Raw genomic sequence first — 19310 nt, forward strand, 5'->3', positions numbered from 1 at the left:
GTTACATGTCAATAAGACTGTGTGTGTGGTAGGCATGGGGTTACATGTCAATAAGAGTGTGTGTGTGGTAGGCATGGGGTTACATGTCAATAAGACTGTGTGTGTGGTAGGCATGGGGTTACATGTCAGTAATAGTGTGTGTGTGGTAGGCATGGGGTTACATGTCAATAAGAGTGTGTGTGTGGTAGGCATGGGGTTACATGTCAATAAGACTGTGTGTGTGGTAGGTGTGTGGTTACATGTCAATAAGAGTGTGTGTGTGGTTGGCATGGGGTTACATGTCAATAAGACTGTGTGTGTGGTAGGCATGGGGTTACATGTCAGTAATAGTGTGTGTGTGGTAGGCATGGGGTTACATGTCAAAAAGAGTGTGTGTGTGGTAGGCATGGGGTTACATGTCAATAAGACTGTGTGTGTGGTAGGTGTGTGGTTACATGTCAATAAGAGTGTGTGTGTGGCAGGCATGGAGTTACATGTCAGTGAAGACTGAGGGTGTGGTAAGCATGGGGTTACATGTCAATAAGACTGTGTGTGTGGTGGGTGTGTGGTTACATGTCAATAAGAGTGTGTGTGTGCTAGGCATGGGGTTACATGTTAATAAGACTGTGTGTGGTAGGCATGTGGTTACATGTCAATAAGAGTGTGTGTGTGGTAGGCATGAGGTTACATGTCAATAAGAGTGTGTGTGTGGTAGACATGGGGTTACATGTCAATAAGACTGTATGTGTGGTAGCCATGGGGTTACATGTCAATAAGACTGTGTGTGTGGTACACATGGGGTTACATGTCAGTAAGAGTGTGTGTGTGGTAGACATGGGGTTACACATCAATAAGACTGTATGTGTGGTTGGCATGGGGTTACATGTCAGTAAGAGTGTGTGTGTGGTAGGCATGGATTATGTGTCAATAAGACTGTGTGTGTGGTAGGCATGGGGTTACATGTCAGTAAGAGTATGTGTGTGGTAGGCATGGGGTTACATGTCAATAAGAGTGTGTGTGTGGTAGGCATGTGGTTGCATGTCAATAAGAGTGTGTGTGTGGTAGGCATGGGGTTATATGTCAATAAAACTGTGTGTGGTAGGCATGGGGTTATTTGTCAATAAGAGTGTGTGTGGTAGGCATGGAGTTACATGTGAATAAGAGTGTGTGTGTGGTATGGATGGGGTTACATGTCAGTGAAGACTGTGTGTGTGGTAGGCATGGGGTTACATGTCAATAAGACTTTCTGTGTGGTAGGCATGGGGTTACATGTCAATAAGAGTGTGTGTGTGTGGTAGGCATGGGGTTACATGTCAATAAGAGTGTGTGTGTGGTAGGTGTGTGGTTACATGTCAATAAGAGTGTGTGTGGTAGGCATGGGGTTACATGTCAATAAGACTGTGTGTGTGGTAGGCTTGGGGTTACATGTCAGTAAGAGTGTGTGTGTGGTAGGCATGGGGTTATGTGTCAATAAGAGTGTCTGTGTGGTTGACATGGGGTTACATGTCAATAAGACTGTATGTGTGGTAGGCATGGGGTTACATGTCAATAAGATTGTGTGTGTGTGGTAGACATGGGATTACACATCAATAAGACTGTATGTGTGGTAGGCATGGGGTTACATGTCAGTAAGAGTGTGTGTGTGGTATGCATGGGGTTACATGTCAATAAGACTGTGTGTGGTAGACATGGGGTTACATGTCAATAAGACTGTGTGTGGTAGGCTTGGGGTTACATGTCAATAAGACTGTATGTGTGGTAGGCATGGGGTTACATGTCAATAAGAGTGTGTGTGTGGTAGACATGGGGTTACACATCAATAAGACTGTGTGTGGTAGGCATGGGGTTACATGTCAATAAGACTGTGTGTGTGGTAGGCTTGGGGTTACATGTCAGTAAGAGTGTATGTGTGGTAGGCATGGGGTTATGTGTCAATAAGAGTGTCTGTGTGGTAGACATGGGGTTACACATCAATAAGACTGTATGTGTGGTAGGCATTGGGTTAAATGTCAGTAAGAGTGTGTGTCTGGTATGAATGGGGTTACATGTCAATAAGACTGTGTGTGTGGTAGGCATGGGGTTACATGTCAGTAAGAGTGTGTGTGTGGTAGGCATGGGGTTACATGTCAATAAGAGTGTGTATTTGTTAGACATGGGGTCATATGTCAGTGAAGACTGACTGTGTGTGTGGTAGGCATGTGGTCACGTGCCAATGAAGACTGTAATTTTGGTAGGCATAGGGTCACATGCCAATGAACACTGTGTGTGTGGAAGGCATCAGGTTACATGCCAATGAAAATGACCTATAATTCTGTACAACTAACTCTTACCAACTGCCCCTAATATTCTGTATAACTGTAACTCTTACCAGCTGCCCCTAACATTCTGTATAACTGTAACTCTTACCAACTGCCCCAAAAATTGTTTGTAACTGTAACGCTTACCAACTGCCCCAAAAATTCTGCATAACTGTAACTCTTACCAGCTGCCCCTAAAATTCTGTATAACTGTAACTCTTGCCAAATGCCCCTAAAAATCTGTACAACTGTACCACAGATTGGTCGCAGAGCTTCATTAAATACAAAATCAGTGAGATATTATGGGAAGAATCTTGACTGTAAGTTTTGAGATAGTTAAAACGGTGATGGATTTCAATAGCAGGTTGGACAGAAGCAGGTCCGTCTTTAATATAATAATAGAAACTAATGAATTGATACTGGATTGTGCATGGTACTGAAACTTAAATAAACAAAAATCAAAATTAATTACATTAGATGTTATTTTTATTATTAAATGCCTAATGAAGTTAAGGTGTTATTTTCATTATTAAAGTGGACTTACACAGCTAACCTTTAACCTTTAGCCATGTCATTTGTTTATAAATGTACTGTGTTGTAATAACTAAAATAAAAAGAAATAAAATAAAAATGAAATACTTACAAAAACTGATGCCTGGGTTGACAAACGAGTATTTGTGGGTACAGCATTATCAGTAGCCTTAATGTTAAAGCGGTGTTGATTGCCATCTGACCGTGTTAATTCTGTCGTTGTAGTAATCTCTCCATTGTTATCCACCTGGAATCTCTGATTCTGCCCCAGCTCCTCAAGACCATACGTCAGAAGTGCATTGATTCCTGAATCGTCATCACTGGCCTGTTGCACACAAATGTAAAATGCCAATTAAATATAAAATAATAACAATTAAGTATAAATTGTCTTTATGTCCTAGTAATGTTAGCTTCTTTCCCCAAGATTAAGAAATTTGTTTTACTCTGCCTTTAAGGGTGAGATGAAAAATATATGATTTATATCTAGACAGCATAAATCCAGATCAAATTTAGAATGAAATTTTGCTGAATTCAGTTAATATAAAATATACCATCTAGATCTGTATCAATTCTAGGTATATATCCATTCCATCTGGATCTGTATTCATTTTGTCTAGATATATATCCATTCTATCTAGATCTGTATCCATTCTGTCTAGATATATATCCATTCCATCAAGATTGTTATCCATTATGTCAAGATATATATTGCAGTTAAAAGTATTCCATGCATGCAGTTAAAAGTATTCCATGCATGCTGTTATAAGTATTCCATGCATGCTATTACAAGTATTGCATGCATGCTGTTAAAAGTATTATATGCATGCTGCTGCAAATATTCCATGCATGCTGTTAAAAGTATTCCATGCATGCTGTTATAAGAATTCCATTCCTGCTTGCAGTTAAAAGTATTCCATTCATGCATATAAAATTATTCCATGCATGCTGTTGCAAATATTCAATGCATGCTGTTACAAGTATTCCACACATGCAGTTAAAAGTATCCCATTTATGCTTGCAGTTAAAAGTATTCCAGCATGCAGTTAAAAGTATTCCATGCATACAGTTAAAATTATTCCTTGCATGCTGTTAAAAGTACTCCATGCATGCTGTTGCAATTATTCCATGCATGCTTGCAGTTAAAAGTATTCCATGCATGCAGTTAAAGGTATTCCATGAATGCTGTTAAAATTATTCCATGCATGCTTTTACAAATATTCCCTTCATGCTGTTAAAATTATTCTATTCATATCATTACAAGTCATCAATGCATTATGTTAAATGTATTTCATGCATGTCATTAAAAATATCCATGTATTCCATTAAAAGTATTCCATCCATACCATCCAAATTATTCCATTTATGCAATTAAAAGTATTCCATGCATGCTATTACAAGTATTCCATGCATGCTGTTACAAGTATTCCATGCATGCTATTACAAGTATTCCATGCATGCTGTTACAAGTATTCCATGCATGCTATTACAAGTATTCCATGCATGTTGTTACAAGTATTCCATGCATGCTATTACAAGTATTCCATGAATGCTATTATAAGTATTCCATGCATGCTATTACAAGTATTCCATGCATGCTGTTACAACCTATTTCAGTATCTAAACACAAATTATGTCAGTTTCAAAAGTAACTTACTATTATCATTCCAGTTGAGTATCCTGCTGGTACATTGTATGGAGCAGCAAAGATATAGAATGGCGAGGTACTAATGCTGACAGCTGCTCTAGGGTAGCTGGGTCGTATGAACACTGGTGCATGGTTATTGACATCGTTCACTGTCAGGAGAACCTGCACAGTGTTGTATGATGGATAGACTGCAAAAACAGGAATTTCATGACAGTTATCTGAAATCTGCAGTACAAAAGTGATAGATCAACATTTTAATTATTTTTGTACTTATTTATTATGTCACCAATCATTTTTAGACAGAAACCATTTTTCGGGTGGTGTTGTGGTAGATAATACTGTCATTATTGGTTTAGGTGAGAACTAAAGTTAACCACTGGCTCTTGAAACTATAAAGGATTTTCAGCATAAGAAGTCCAAGTTAAAAATCTTGTGTTGGTGCAGCTAGGTAACAATAACCTACTATAATTGTGTAAGTAATTACTTTGAGCTTTTGAATTTAGCTCTTTATCTCTGACACTATTGCTTGCACTGTCATGAAACAAGTACTGTCATGCTGATCACCAAGACAGCTTTCCATGGAATTTTTCTGTAAACAGCATCAAACCATGTCCCAGACTTGAAAACCTCTGACTTGAATATTCTATAACCATGTCCCAAACATGAATACTCCTGACTTGAACATTCTATAACCATGTCCCAGACTTGAAAACCTCTGACTTGAATATTCTATAACCATGTCCCAAACATAAAAACCCCTGACTTGAACATTTCCATAACCATGTCCCAAACATGAATACTCCTGACTTGAACATTTCTCAAACCATATCCTAAACTTTAAAAACCTCTGACTTGAACATTCCATATGGAGTTCTGTAACATGCAAAAGATTTAACTCACATGGTGCCAACCTTGTTTTTCTTCAAAGACTGCAACAACATTTTGTGGATTAAGCTTCATCTTTGGTGTAAGCATGGAAATTTACTTTCAGTTCACTGTGCATGAATAAACAGCCTTTCTTATATAAACTAATGACTGAACAATTGAAATTTTCCACACAAATTGTTTCTTTCTTCCCTCCATGGAGTTTTACCCCTTTACTGCAAGAAATAATTCTTCAAAACTTTTTTACTGGTGATAATTACTAGAATTTTTTATAAAAGTTTCTAACTGTAAATCTTAAGTTTTAAACTAAGAAAAATTCCATATGACCTATCAGTTGCCATCTGCCTTGTATGAAATTCCTTGACAGTGAAAGCTAGTCTGTAAAAACTGACTTCTCCTGCAGCAGCTAATCAATCTTTGTTGTTTTAATACCAGTTTTGTGTTAATGCCAGTTTTGTGTTAATGCTAGTTTTGTGTTAATACCAGTTTTGTGTTAATACCAGTTTTGTGTTAATGCTAGTTTTGTGTTAATACCAGTTTTGTGTTATTACTAGTTTTGTGTTAATACCGGTTTTGTGTTATTACTAGTTTTGTGTTAATACCAGTTTTGTGTTATTACTAGTTTTGTGTTAATACCGGTTTTGTGTTATTACTAGTTTTGTGTTAATACCGGTTTTGTGTTATTACTAGTTTTGTGTTAATATTGTTTTGTGTTATTACTAGTTTTGTGTTAATACTGGTTTTATGTTATTACTAGTTTTGTGTTAATACCGGTTTTGTGTTATTACTAGTTTTGTGTTAATATTGTTTTGTGTTATTACTAGTTTTGTGTTAATACCGGTTTTGTGTTATTACTAGTTTTGTGTTAATACCAGTTTTGTGTTATTACTAGTTTTGTGTTAATACCAGTTTTGTGTTATTACTAGTTTTGTGTTAATATTGTTTTGTGTTATTACTAGTTTTGTGTTAATACCGGTTTTGTGTTATTACTAGTTTTGTGTTAATACCGGTTTTGTGTTATTACTAGTTTTGTGTTAATACTAGTTTTGTGTTATTACTAGTTTTGTGTTAATATTGTTTTATTATTGATACTTGTTTGGATTTAATTACACCAATATTAGTTTTTTGTTGTGTTTTTGTGTTATTATGCCAAAATTAATTTTTTTGACCTAATAAACGCATCCTGAAAAGCTTGAGAGAATTTAAAATGCTTTTCTCACAACCAAAATCCATCCATACTGCCAATATTTGTGGAAATGATGGCATTACAGATCACTTGTGGAAACCATGATTAATTTTTTTTGTGGAGACCATGTTATTGCAGAGCATTTGTGGAAACCATGTTATCGCATACAATTTGTGGACACCATGGTATTGTAGACTGTTTGTGTAAATAATGGTATTGCAGACTGTTTGTAGAAACCATGTTATTGTAGATTATTTGTCGAAACCATGTTATTGCAGATCTTTGTGGAAACCATGGCATTGTAGACTATTTATGGAACCCATGGTATTGCTGACTACATATACTGGTAGTAAAGTAATATGAAAGACCAGAAAAACACCCTAATATAATTTTAAAAAATGAGAGAATGAACTTATTTTTGAATATGACCTTGTCATATCAGAGTCAAATAATCAAACATTAGATTACTGTGCTTCACATTTGTTAAGTTGCATGCTATGGTAGGAATAGTAGACTTTCATCTGGTTAGTATTAACTAATACCAAAGTGTATATGTAACAGTTGCTGACGATAGAATCAAATTCACATGACAATATTTTTTTTGAAATAATAGTCCAGAAAAATTACCTTTAGTTCATGTATATTTTATGATATTTTGAATTTACATACAATGGAATGTAATTATTTGTGTGATTTGTTTGATGCAAAGTTGTATAATGCCCACTAGGCACATTTAAGACAACAATTAGCATTTGCAGTCCCTACGGCTCAACACTGTCAATGTGTATTACTTTAGTTTAATCTGATGTTAGATCTGGGATGTGTCAAAATGTTAATGTTATGCTTTGATTCAATTACATAATTATATGTGTAACTGACAAACATCACACCTGCTAATGGGTAAGGGGTCCTTACAAATTTACCATTTTCTATTTGACTCCGATGTACCATTTTGTGAAAAAGTTTGTCAGGGATCTATATTAGGCCAGAGCTTCATTATAGCATTACTTAGATCATTTTAGAAAGAATGCTGGTTAACAATTTATTTTGTATATAGCAATTTAATAATTTCTTAGTTACCCAAGACAATGTTGTCCAGAGTTGCCTGTCTCTTCACCCTGTTAGTCATACTGACACCAATAGTTATATTGTAAAAGTTCTTGGTAAAGTTGTTCCCTTGAATGAAAAGTTGACAGTTCTGTTCATTATCCACAGGCTGGACTTGGAATAGAGCTGAAAGTATGGAATGATAATTTAGCCATGTAATATAAGTAACTTTTATCAGAACAACCAGTCATAACCTAACATCATCTAAATTAAAAACAGTTTGCATCATTTGCTTGAGATGTAACAACAGCAAAATCTCTTTAAAATAATAATAATATAAAAACAATAATAATAATAATAATAATAATAATAATAATAATAATAATAAAAATATTCATATGTTTCTATTATATATATATATATATATATATATATATATATATATATATATATATATATATATATATATATATATATATATATATAATGTGTGTGTGTGTGTGCTGATGAAATTTTTCATACTGTGCTATCCCCCAAAAACTTGTGAATAGAACCAGTAGCTTCCTAATAGCGAGATGGACAAGGCTGTTGCCCCGGTGCCAGACCTCTTGGGACACCAAAAGCCCTGGCACCAGAGGTCTTGGGGCACCAAAACCCCTTTGGGCCATCATCATCACCTTGGGAGCTATTTACCCTTGGTATGCCACTGAATAGGGTACCATATATATTTTCTCATAAGCAGGGTCCAACTGCAAACAATAATGATCCAAATCTGCTGATGCATTATGTGCTAGCAGTTCAGGGTCATGTTTCTTCTACTGATCAGTCCTAACAAATACCCAGACCTTTCAGTGCATTATGCGATGGGAGATCAGGGTCATGTTTCTTCTACTGATCAGTCCTAACAAATACCCAGACCTGTCAGTGCATTATGCGATGGGAGATGAGGGTCATGTTTCTTCTGCTGATCAGTCCTAACAAATACCCAGACCTGTCAGTGCATTATGCGATGGGACATCAGGGTCATGTTTCTTCTGCTGATCAGTCCTAACAAATACCCAGACCTGTCAGTGCAGTATGCGATGGGAGATCAGGGTCATGTTTCTTCTGCTGATCAGTCCTAACAAATACCCAGACCTGTCAGTGCATTATGCGATGGGACATCAGGGTCATGTTTCTTCTACTGATCAGTCCTAACAAATACCCAGACCTGTCAGTACATTATGTGATGGGACATCAGGGTCATGTTTCTTCTACTGATCAGTCCTAACAAATACCCAGACCTGTCAGTGCATTATGCGATGGGAGATCAGGGTCATGTTTCTTCTACTGATCAGTCCTAACAAATACCCAGACCTGTCAGTGCATTATGTGATGGGAGATGAGGGTCATGTTTCTTCTACTGATCAGTCCTAACAAATACCCAGACCTGTCAGTGCATTATGCGATGGGAGATCAGGGTCATGTTTCTTCTACTGATCAGTCCTAACAAATACCCAGACCTGTCAGTGCATTATGCGATGGGACATCAGGGTCATGTTTCTTCTACTGATCAGTCCTAACAAATACCCAGACCTGCCAGTGAGTTATGCAATGGGAGATCTGGATCTATGCAGTCTGCAATTGAATCAGCATATCCAGTGTGATATATATGGTAAATGCAGCATATCGAGTGTGTTATATGTGGTAAATGCAGCATATCCAGTGTGATATATGTGGTAAATGTGGCATATCCAGCATGATATATGTGGTAAAATTATCAAATTCAGTGTGATATATTTGGTAAATGCAGCATGTTCAATATGATATATGTGATCAATATGGCATATTCAATGTGATATATTTGGAAAATGTGGCAAGAGAATTTAGCAAATACATGTTGGATGAAATGCATCTTCAGTTAGTCTTTCATATTTAAAATATTTTGCAAATTCACTGACCTCATAAAAATTGGCAAAGTTTTGATGCCTGTGCAATCTGTAGATTTACAGAATTTGAAATCTATTGGCAAACTCTTTATCTGACTGACAAATTAAAGAAATTTTTACTGTTCTACAGACAATTTCCCTATTTCATGGACAATTTTGAAGAATGTAATCATATTTTCTTTTTCTACATAGAAATCATGCAATGGATTCTGGGTATTAGAAGCATATCATCATTAATAGCTATATCCTTCCAGGAAACAATAATGATCCAGATCTTAAAAGGGCTTCCAAATAACAATGTGCAACATAAAACTGAATTGTTTTCAGGCTTCTTGCTGATGTTGATCAATTAAACTAACATACCAACAGTAACTGTAATGCCAAAATTTGGGAATTCTTTCTGGAGCAAAAGTAAACTAGTTCGAATTCTTATTCTTCATAAAAAACGTTATCCACTGGGTAAAAAAAAAATGTCCAACAAGCATAAAATTTGTAGATTTGAGGCCAAGGTGGCTCAATAGTGTGCATGTCAGACCCATGTCAAAATCATGGAGTATGTATATTTGGGAGTCATAGTGACTCAATTGTACATGTCAGACCCATGTCAAAAGCATGGAGTATGTATATTGGGAGTCACAGTGACTCAATAGTCTGCATGTCAGACCCATGTCAAAAGCATGGATTATGTATATTTGGGAGTCATAGTGATTCAATTGTACATGTCAGACCCATGTCAAAAGCATGGAGTATGTATATTTGGGAGTCATAGTGACTCAGCAGTACATGACAGACTCATGTCAAGAAGGGTGCAGAAAAGGATCCTGGCCAGACCAAACTAGGTTTGTTTACTGTGCTGAGTCACTGGTGAAAGTAATCTACTATGAGTGCCTTTAATGTGTTGATATGCTGTTAAAATTCAAGCATCTAAAAAAAAGAGACTGAATGTCACATTATGCAACTATATAAATACATAAATGACTTACAAGTTTGTGCTGAATTGACAGGTACATCATTGACAAAGAGTATAATGCATGACACTTTTTTATTGATGTCTTGGTTGACGACTTGCAGATACACAACTGGAGTACTGGCAGCTATATTCTCTTGGACAGCAACACTGAAAATCATAAAAAGCACATATCAAATTTTCTCATTGCTATTTGTACCAACAAATAAACTTTAAACAAGAAATTACAGATTCATCAGTCTTATTTTAGAAAGCACTTGTTTGTGTGTGTATGTGTGTGTACACATCAGTACAATAGTAGCTATGTAGTGAAAAAGTTAAGTTTTAAAAATGTAAAAATAAAATATTTCTAACAAAAATAAAATATTATCAAGATAACACTTTCATATGAACATAAACATCTATTACTAAAAGATAAAATGTCAAAATGATAAAATTCTGTACAAGGTACATATATACAAAATAAAATATGAAAGTTACAAAAGATAAAATATTTCAAATAAAGGGTCAACATTTTTCTTTTAAACCACATTCCTGCAAAAAGGTTCAAAATTTTCTCTGGTGGTACACACATTTTCCTAATTAAGTTAACATCAAAAGAACTTCTGTCTAACAAGATGAGAATGCTGTCCTATTCTAGTTAATTTTGTAGCAAAGAAAAAGGCATAACATGATATAAAGTAGTTAACCATCCAAGTACTTAATTTCAATGTACAAGTTTGTAAAATTAAAATAAGTTTATTTAGTCATAACACATGTAAAATTAAAATAAGTTTATTTAATTATAATGCAGGTAAAATTAAAATAAGTTTATTTAATTATAATACATGTAAAATTAAAATAAGTTTTTTTTAATTATAATACATGTAAAATTAAAATAAGACTTTTTAATTATAATACATGTATAAATGAAATGAAGACTCATTAGATAATTTAATATATTGTAAAAAAATCCTTATGAGCAGATTGTGTGACATAATGTTGCAGAATGTACAAATAAACAGTCTAATGTGTGTACATGTGACTGGGATTGTATCATGTAAGTTTCTATATTTGTTTATTGGTGTTATGTACCTTCAACTTGCATTGTTTGTTACTTTTTTATTAATTATATGCTGTGGGTTATGTAAAAATGTATTTTGAAGCTGACCATGTCCAAAATTATGTTCAACCCTACCATAATAATTTATTATTTTTACTCTGTAAACAAAACGTGGCTGATGTTTTCTCTATGAGTGTGAGTTTATTATTAGGATCATTATCAATAGAAGAAAACATTGTTTTTGGTCTGAGTCAAGGACACTGTGTTTACCACATTCTGTATTATAACATTAGCAACAGACATATCTTACTATAGCTTGGGTTGTTTTGGAAACAAACTTTTGTCCTACATCCTGGCTCTTCTTTTGTGTCCATTTTATGTTTTTGTATTTACTTTTATATAATCTTGTTTATCCTTAAATTATTCATTCATGTGATAAGATCTTGTTTATCGAGAAATTATTCATTCATGTGATAAGATCTTGTTTATCTAGAAATTATTCATTCATGTTACGAGATCTTGTTTATTTAGAAATTATTCATTCATGTTATAAGATCTTGTTTATCCTGAAATTATTCATTCATGATATGAGATCTTGTTTATCTAGAAATTATTCATTCATGTTATAAGATCTTGTTTATCCTGAAATTATTCATTCATGTTATAAGATTTTGTTTATCTAGAAATTATTCATTCATGTTTTAAGATCTTGTTTATCTAGAAATTATTCATTCATGTTATGAGATCTTGTTATTTAGAAATTATTAATTCATGTTATAAGATCTTGTTTATCCAGAAATTATTAATTCATGATATGAGATCTTGTTTATCTAGAAATTATTCATTCATGTTATAAGATCTTGTTTATCCTGAAATTATTCATTCATGATATGAGATCTTGTTTGTCTAGAAAGTATTCATGTTATAAGATCTTGTTTATCCTGAAATTATTCATTCATGATATGAGATCTTGTTTATTTAGAAATTATTTATTCATGTTATAAGATCTTGTTTATCCTGATATTATTCATTCATGATATGAGATCTTGTTTATCTAGAAATTATTCATTCATGTGATAAGATCTTGTTTATGTAGAAATTATTCATTCATGTTATGAGATCTTGTTATTTAGAAATTATTCATTCATGTTATAAGATCTTGTTTATCCTGAAATTATTCATTCATGATATGAGATCTTGTTTATCTAGAAATTATTCATTCATGTTATAAGATCTTGTTTATCCTGAAATTATTCATTCATGATATGAGATCTTGTTTGTCTAGAAATTATTCATTCATGTTTTAAGATGTTGTTTATCTAGAAATTATTCATTCATGTTTTAAGATGTTGTTTATCTAGAAATTATTCATTCATGTTATGAGATCTTGTTTATTTAGAAATTATTTATTGATATTATAAGATCTTGTTTATCCTGATATTATTCATTCATGATATGAGATCTTGTTTATCTAGAAATTATTCATTCATGTGATAAGATCTTGTTTATGTAGAAATTATTCATTCATGTTATGAGATCTTGTTTATCCTGAAATTATTCATTCATGTTATAAGATCTTGTTTATCTAGAAATTATTCATTCATGTTATGAGATCTTATTTATCTAGAAATTATTCATTCATGTGATAAGATCTTGTTTATCCTGAAATTATTCATTCATGATATGAGATCTTGTTTATCCTGAAATTATTTATTGATGTTGTAAGATCTTGTTTATCTAGAAATTATTCATTCATATTATGAGATCTTATTTATCTAGAAATTATTCATTCATGTTATGAGATCTTGTTTATCTAGAAATTATTCATTCATGTGATAAGATGTTATTTATCTAGAAATTATTCATTAATGTTATGAGATCTTGTTTATCTAGAAATTATTCATTCATGTTATAAGATCTTGTTTATCTAGAAATTATTCATTCATGTTATGAGATCTTGTTTATCTAGAAATTATTCATTCATGTGATAAGATGTTGTTATCTAGAAATTATTCATTAATGTTATGAGATCTTGTTTATCTAGAAATTATTCATTCATGTTATAAGATGTTGTTTATCTAGAAATTATTCATTAATGTTATGAGATCTTGTCTATCTAGAAATTATTCATTCATGTTATAAGATCTTGTTTATCTAGAAATTATTCATTCATGTTGTAAGATCTCGTTTATTTAGAAATTATTCATTCATGTTATGAGATCTTGTTTATCTAGAAATTATTCATTCATGTGATAAGATGTTGTTTATCTAGAAATTATTCATTCATGATATAAGATCTTGTTTATCTAGAAATTATTCATTCATGTGATGAAATCTTGTTTATCTAGAAATTATTCATTCATGTTGTAAGATCTTGTTTATTTAGAAATTATTCATTCATGTTATGAGATCTTGTTTATCTAGAAATTATCCATTCATGTTATGAGATCTTGTTTATCTGGAAATTATTCATTCATGTGATAAGATGTTGTTTATCTAGAAATTATTCATTAATGTTATGAGATCTTGTTTATCTAGAAATTATTCATTCATGTTATGAAATCTTGTTTATCTAGAAATTATTCATTAATGTTATGAGATCTTGTTTATCTAGAAATTATTCATTCATGTTATAAGATGTTGTTTATCTAGAAATTATTCATTAATGTTATGAGATCTTGTTTATCTAGAAATTATTCATTAATGTTATGAGATCTTGTTTATCTAGAAATTATTCATTCATGTTATAAGATCTTGTTTATCTAGAAATTATTCATTAATGTTATGAGATCTTGTTTATCTAGAAATTATTCGTTCATGTTATAAGATCTTGTTTATCTAGAAATTATTCATTAATGTTATGAGATCTTGTTTATCTAGAAATTATTCATTCATGTTATAAGATGTTGTTTATCTAGAAATTATTCATTAATGTTATGAGATCTTGTTTATCTAGAAATTATTCATTAATGTTATGAGATCTTGTTTATCTAGAAATTATTCATTCATGTTATAAGATCTTGTTTATCTAGAAATTATTCATTAATGTTATGAGATCTTGTTTATCTAGAAATTATTCGTTCATGTTATAAGATCTTGTTTATCTAGAAATTATTCATTCATGTTATGAGATCTTGTTTATCTAGAAATTATTCATTCATGTGATAAGATGTTGTTATCTAGAAATTATTCATTAATGTTATGAGATCTTGTTTATCTAGAAATTATTCATTCATGTTATAAGATGTTGTTTATCTAGAAATTATTCATTAATGTTATGAGATCTTGTCTATCTAGAAATTATTCATTCATGTTATAAGATCTTGTTTATCTAGAAATTATTCATTCATGTTGTAAGATCTCGTTTATTTAGAAATTATTCATTCATGTTATGAGATCTTGTTTATCTAGAAATTATTCATTCATGTGATAAGATGTTGTTTATCTAGAAATTATTCATTCATGATATAAGATCTTGTTTATCTAGAAATTATTCATTCATGTGATGAAATCTTGTTTATCTAGAAATTATTCATTCATGTTGTAAGATCTTGTTTATTTAGAAATTATTCATTCATGTTATGAGATCTTGTTTATCTAGAAATTATCCATTCATGTTATGAGATCTTGTTTATCTGGAAATTATTCATTCATGTGATAAGATGTTGTTTATCTAGAAATTATTCATTAATGTTATGAGATCTTGTTTATCTAGAAATTATTCATTCATGTTATGAAATCTTGTTTATCTAGAAATTATTCATTAATGTTATGAGATCTTGTTTATCTAGAAATTATTCATTCATGTTATAAGATGTTGTTTATCTAGAAATTATTCATTAATGTTATGAGATCTTGTTTATCTAGAAATTATTCATTAATGTTATGAGATCTTGTTTATCTAGAAATTATTCATTCATGTTATAAGATCTTGTTTATCTAGAAATTATTCATTAATGTTATGAGATCTTGTTTATCTAGAAATTATTCGTTCATGTTATAAGATCTTGTTTATCTAGAAATTATTCATTAATGTTATGAGATCTTGTTTATCTAGAAATTATTCATTCATGTTATAAGATGTTGTTTATCTAGAAATTATTCATTAATGTTATGAGATCTTGTTTATCTAGAAATTATTCATTAATGTTATGAGATCTTGTTTATCTAGAAATTATTCATTCATGTTATAAGATCTTGTTTATCTAGAAATTATTCATTAATGTTATGAGATCTTGTTTATCTAGAAATTATTCGTTCATGTTATAAGATGTTGTTTATCTAGAAATTATTCATTAATGTTATGAGATCTTGTTTATCTAGAAATTATTCATTAATGTTATGAGATCTTGTTTATCTAGAAATTATTCATTAATGTTATGAGATCTTGTTTATCTAGAAATTATTCATTCATGTTATAAGATCTTGTTTATCTAGAAATTATTCATTCATGTTGTAAGATCTCGTTTATTTAGAAATTATTCATTCATGTTATGAGATCTTGTTTATCTAGAAATTATTCATTCATGTGATAAGATGTTGTTTATCTAGAAATTATTCATTCATGATATAAGATCTTGTTTATCTAGAAATTATTCATTCATGTGATGAAATCTTGTTTATCTAGAAATTATTCATTCATGTTGTAAGATCTTGTTTATTTAGAAATTATTCATTCATGTTATGAGATCTTGTTTATCTAGAAATTATCCATTCATGTTATGAGATCTTGTTTATCTGGAAATTATTCATTCATGTGATAAGATGTTGTTTATCTAGAAATTATTCATTAATGTTATGAGATCTTGTTTATCTAGAAATTATTCATTCATGTTATGAAATCTTGTTTATCTAGAAATTATTCATTCATGTTATGAGATCTTGTTTATCTAGAAATTATTCATTCATGTTATAAGATGTTGTTTATCTAGAAATTATTCATTAATGTTATGAGATCTTGTTTATCTAGAAATTATTCATTAATGTTATGAGATCTTGTTTATCTAGAAATTATTCATTCATGTTATAAGATCTTGTTTATCTAGAAATTATTCATTAATGTTATGAGATCTTGTTTATCTAGAAATTATTCGTTCATGTTATAAGATGTTGTTTATCTAGAAATTATTCATTAATGTTATGAGATCTTGTTTATCTAGAAATTATTCATTAATGTTATGAGATCTTGTTTATCTAGAAATTATTCATTAATGTTATGAGATCTTGTTTATCTAGAAATTATTCATTCATGTTATAAGATCTTGTTTATCTAGAAATTATTCATTCATGTTGTAAGATCTCGTTTATTTAGAAATTATTCATTCATGTTATGAGATCTTGTTTATCTAGAAATTATTCATTCATGTGATAAGATGTTGTTTATCTAGAAATTATTCATTCATGATATAAGATCTTGTTTATCTAGAAATTATTCATTCATGTGATGAAATCTTGTTTATCTAGAAATTATTCATTCATGTTGTAAGATCTTGTTTATTTAGAAATTATTCATTCATGTTATGAGATCTTGTTTATCTAGAAATTATCCATTCATGTTATGAGATCTTGTTTATCTGGAAATTATTCATTCATGTGATAAGATGTTGTTTATCTAGAAATTATTCATTAATGTTATGAGATCTTGTTTATCTAGAAATTATTCATTCATGTTATGAAATCTTGTTTATCTAGAAATTATTCATTCATGTTATGAGATCTTGTTTATCTAGAAATTATTCATTCATGTTATAAGATGTTGTTTATCTAGAAATTATTCATTAATGTTATGAGATCTTGTTTATCTAGAAATTATTCATTAATGTTATGAGATCTTGTTTATCTAGAAATTATTCATTCATGTTATAAGATCTTGTTTATCTAGAAATTATTCATTAATGTTATGAGATCTTGTTTATCTAGAAATTATTCGTTCATGTTATAAGATCTTGTTTATCTAGAAATTATTCATTAATGTTATGAGATCTTGTTTATCTAGAAATTATTCATTCATGTTATAAGATGTTGTTTATCTAGAAATTATTAATTAATGTTATGAGATCTTGTTTATCTAGAAATTATTCATTAATGTTATGAGATCTTGTTTATCTAGAAATTATTCATTCATGTTATAAGATCTTGTTTATCTAGAAATTATTCATTAATGTTATGAGATCTTGTTTATCTAGAAATTATTCGTTCATGTTATAAGATCTTGTTTATCTAGAAATTATTCATTCATGTTATAAGATCTTGTTTATCTAGAAATTATTCATTCATGTTATAAGATCTTGTTTATCTAGAAATTATTCATTAACGTTATGAGATCTTGTTTATCTAGAAATTATTCATTCATGTTATAAGATCTTGAGGCAGAAACATTGTTGTGTCCAGTGTTTGATTTGGCTGAAATTATTTAAATAAAATTCTTATTCTCTGGAAATACAAAGTGCTCTATAATATTCTAGGAATGAGACATTAACTAGGAATTATAGTGAATTCAGACAAGGAAATCTTGAATTATATTACTGTGATTCAACAAAAGACTGTTGGCATATCATTACAAATCGGGTCATTGGTACAGTAGTACATTAGAGACCACAGATCATTACAGGCACATCAAAACCTTCAAAATTGGAAATTATTTCAAATACCACTAAAACTTTTTGCAACTTTTATCATTAGGACTTGTGTTAGAAATTCAAGGATTATTTGGGATTTAATTCAAAATACCATAATCTATTTTTAAATTTCACTTAGTATTCTAGGGAAATAAGTGTGTGTGTGTGTACAATGAGGAATTTTAACATAGCTTTAAAAAAATTCAGTCATATCACTACAAGGGTGATCCACAATAAAAATTACAAACCATATGGCAGCTCGCACTTTTTTCTTCTGAATAAAATTAGTTTTCTTTAAATTATCAAATGTTAATAACAAATGATGCTTTTAAGATAAATAATGTACATAATAAGATAAATAATGTACATAATAAGATAAATAATGTAGTTAAAAGCACATATCCTTTAGTTATATTAATGTATTCCAACTGCTAATTATGTGATATTCCTTCTTCTTCTACTCTTTTTTTTGTGTGCATTAGACGAGTCACGTTTGGCACATTTGAAAGAATTGAAATGTTTACACATTCTATAATAATGTGCTACCTACACATAAGTCTTCTGTACAAAGCCCAATGTACTGTTGATTCCTGTGTAGTCCACATTGACTCTAATAAGTGTACGATCACTCCTTGGCTTCCAGCTTCTGTCTATAGCCACAACATAGAACTGCAACACAGCCCAAACATTAATGTAAATAGAAAAGCTATATTGTGTATCATTTATTAAAAAGTATAATTTGTAAAAGTAAACTGTCAAGTACACTTCAGAAACATAAATGTACATAGTGATGTGAAAATCAATCATTATGCATAGGCATTTACTGTTTTAATACAATTTGTTTGCTAACAGTTCTTTGCTTACACGGTTTTCTCCAAAATAAATGTAAAGTTTATTATAATATTCATCAAGAGTGTCATGTTGTTTGAACTAAAAACTTTCAAGAAAATAACCAGTCTGTGTGTAAAGGATAGCAAAAATTTTCAAACCATTCTATACATAAGGATATTAAAAATTGTCACATTAAGTAGCACATTGTAATAGAACATTATAATAGAACATGCAAGTTTATTAAAATGGAAATATTGATTTGATGGCACAATTATCAGGGTATCAAAATATGCCTATGCAAGAAAAATTTCAGTTAACTCTGTTAAGTGGGTTTTGTCTAATCATGATAAAAAGC

The 19310-nt window shown here is 30.7% G+C and overlaps 1 protein-coding gene across 1 annotated transcript in view; it reads right to left on the reverse strand.

Annotated features, from left to right (window-relative positions):
- Positions 1-19310, reverse strand: part of LOC149802467 (uncharacterized) — a 512180-nt gene that overhangs the window by 34767 nt on the left and 458103 nt on the right. Inside the window, exons 112-116 of the mRNA XM_089951513.1 lie at positions 18675-18793; positions 10482-10615; positions 7604-7756; positions 4462-4640; positions 2920-3132 (exon numbers count right to left, since the gene is read on the reverse strand). Coding sequence (XP_089807639.1) covers positions 2920-3132; positions 4462-4640; positions 7604-7756; positions 10482-10615; positions 18675-18793 — 798 coding nt within the window. The remainder of the gene's footprint in view (positions 1-2919; positions 3133-4461; positions 4641-7603; positions 7757-10481; positions 10616-18674; positions 18794-19310) is intronic.

The sequence above is a fragment of the Sinohyriopsis cumingii genome, chromosome 3 (genome assembly GCF_028554795.1).
Source record: "Sinohyriopsis cumingii isolate HCF-2022 chromosome 3, ASM2855479v2, whole genome shotgun sequence".
NCBI lineage: Eukaryota > Metazoa > Mollusca > Bivalvia > Unionida > Unionidae > Sinohyriopsis > Sinohyriopsis cumingii.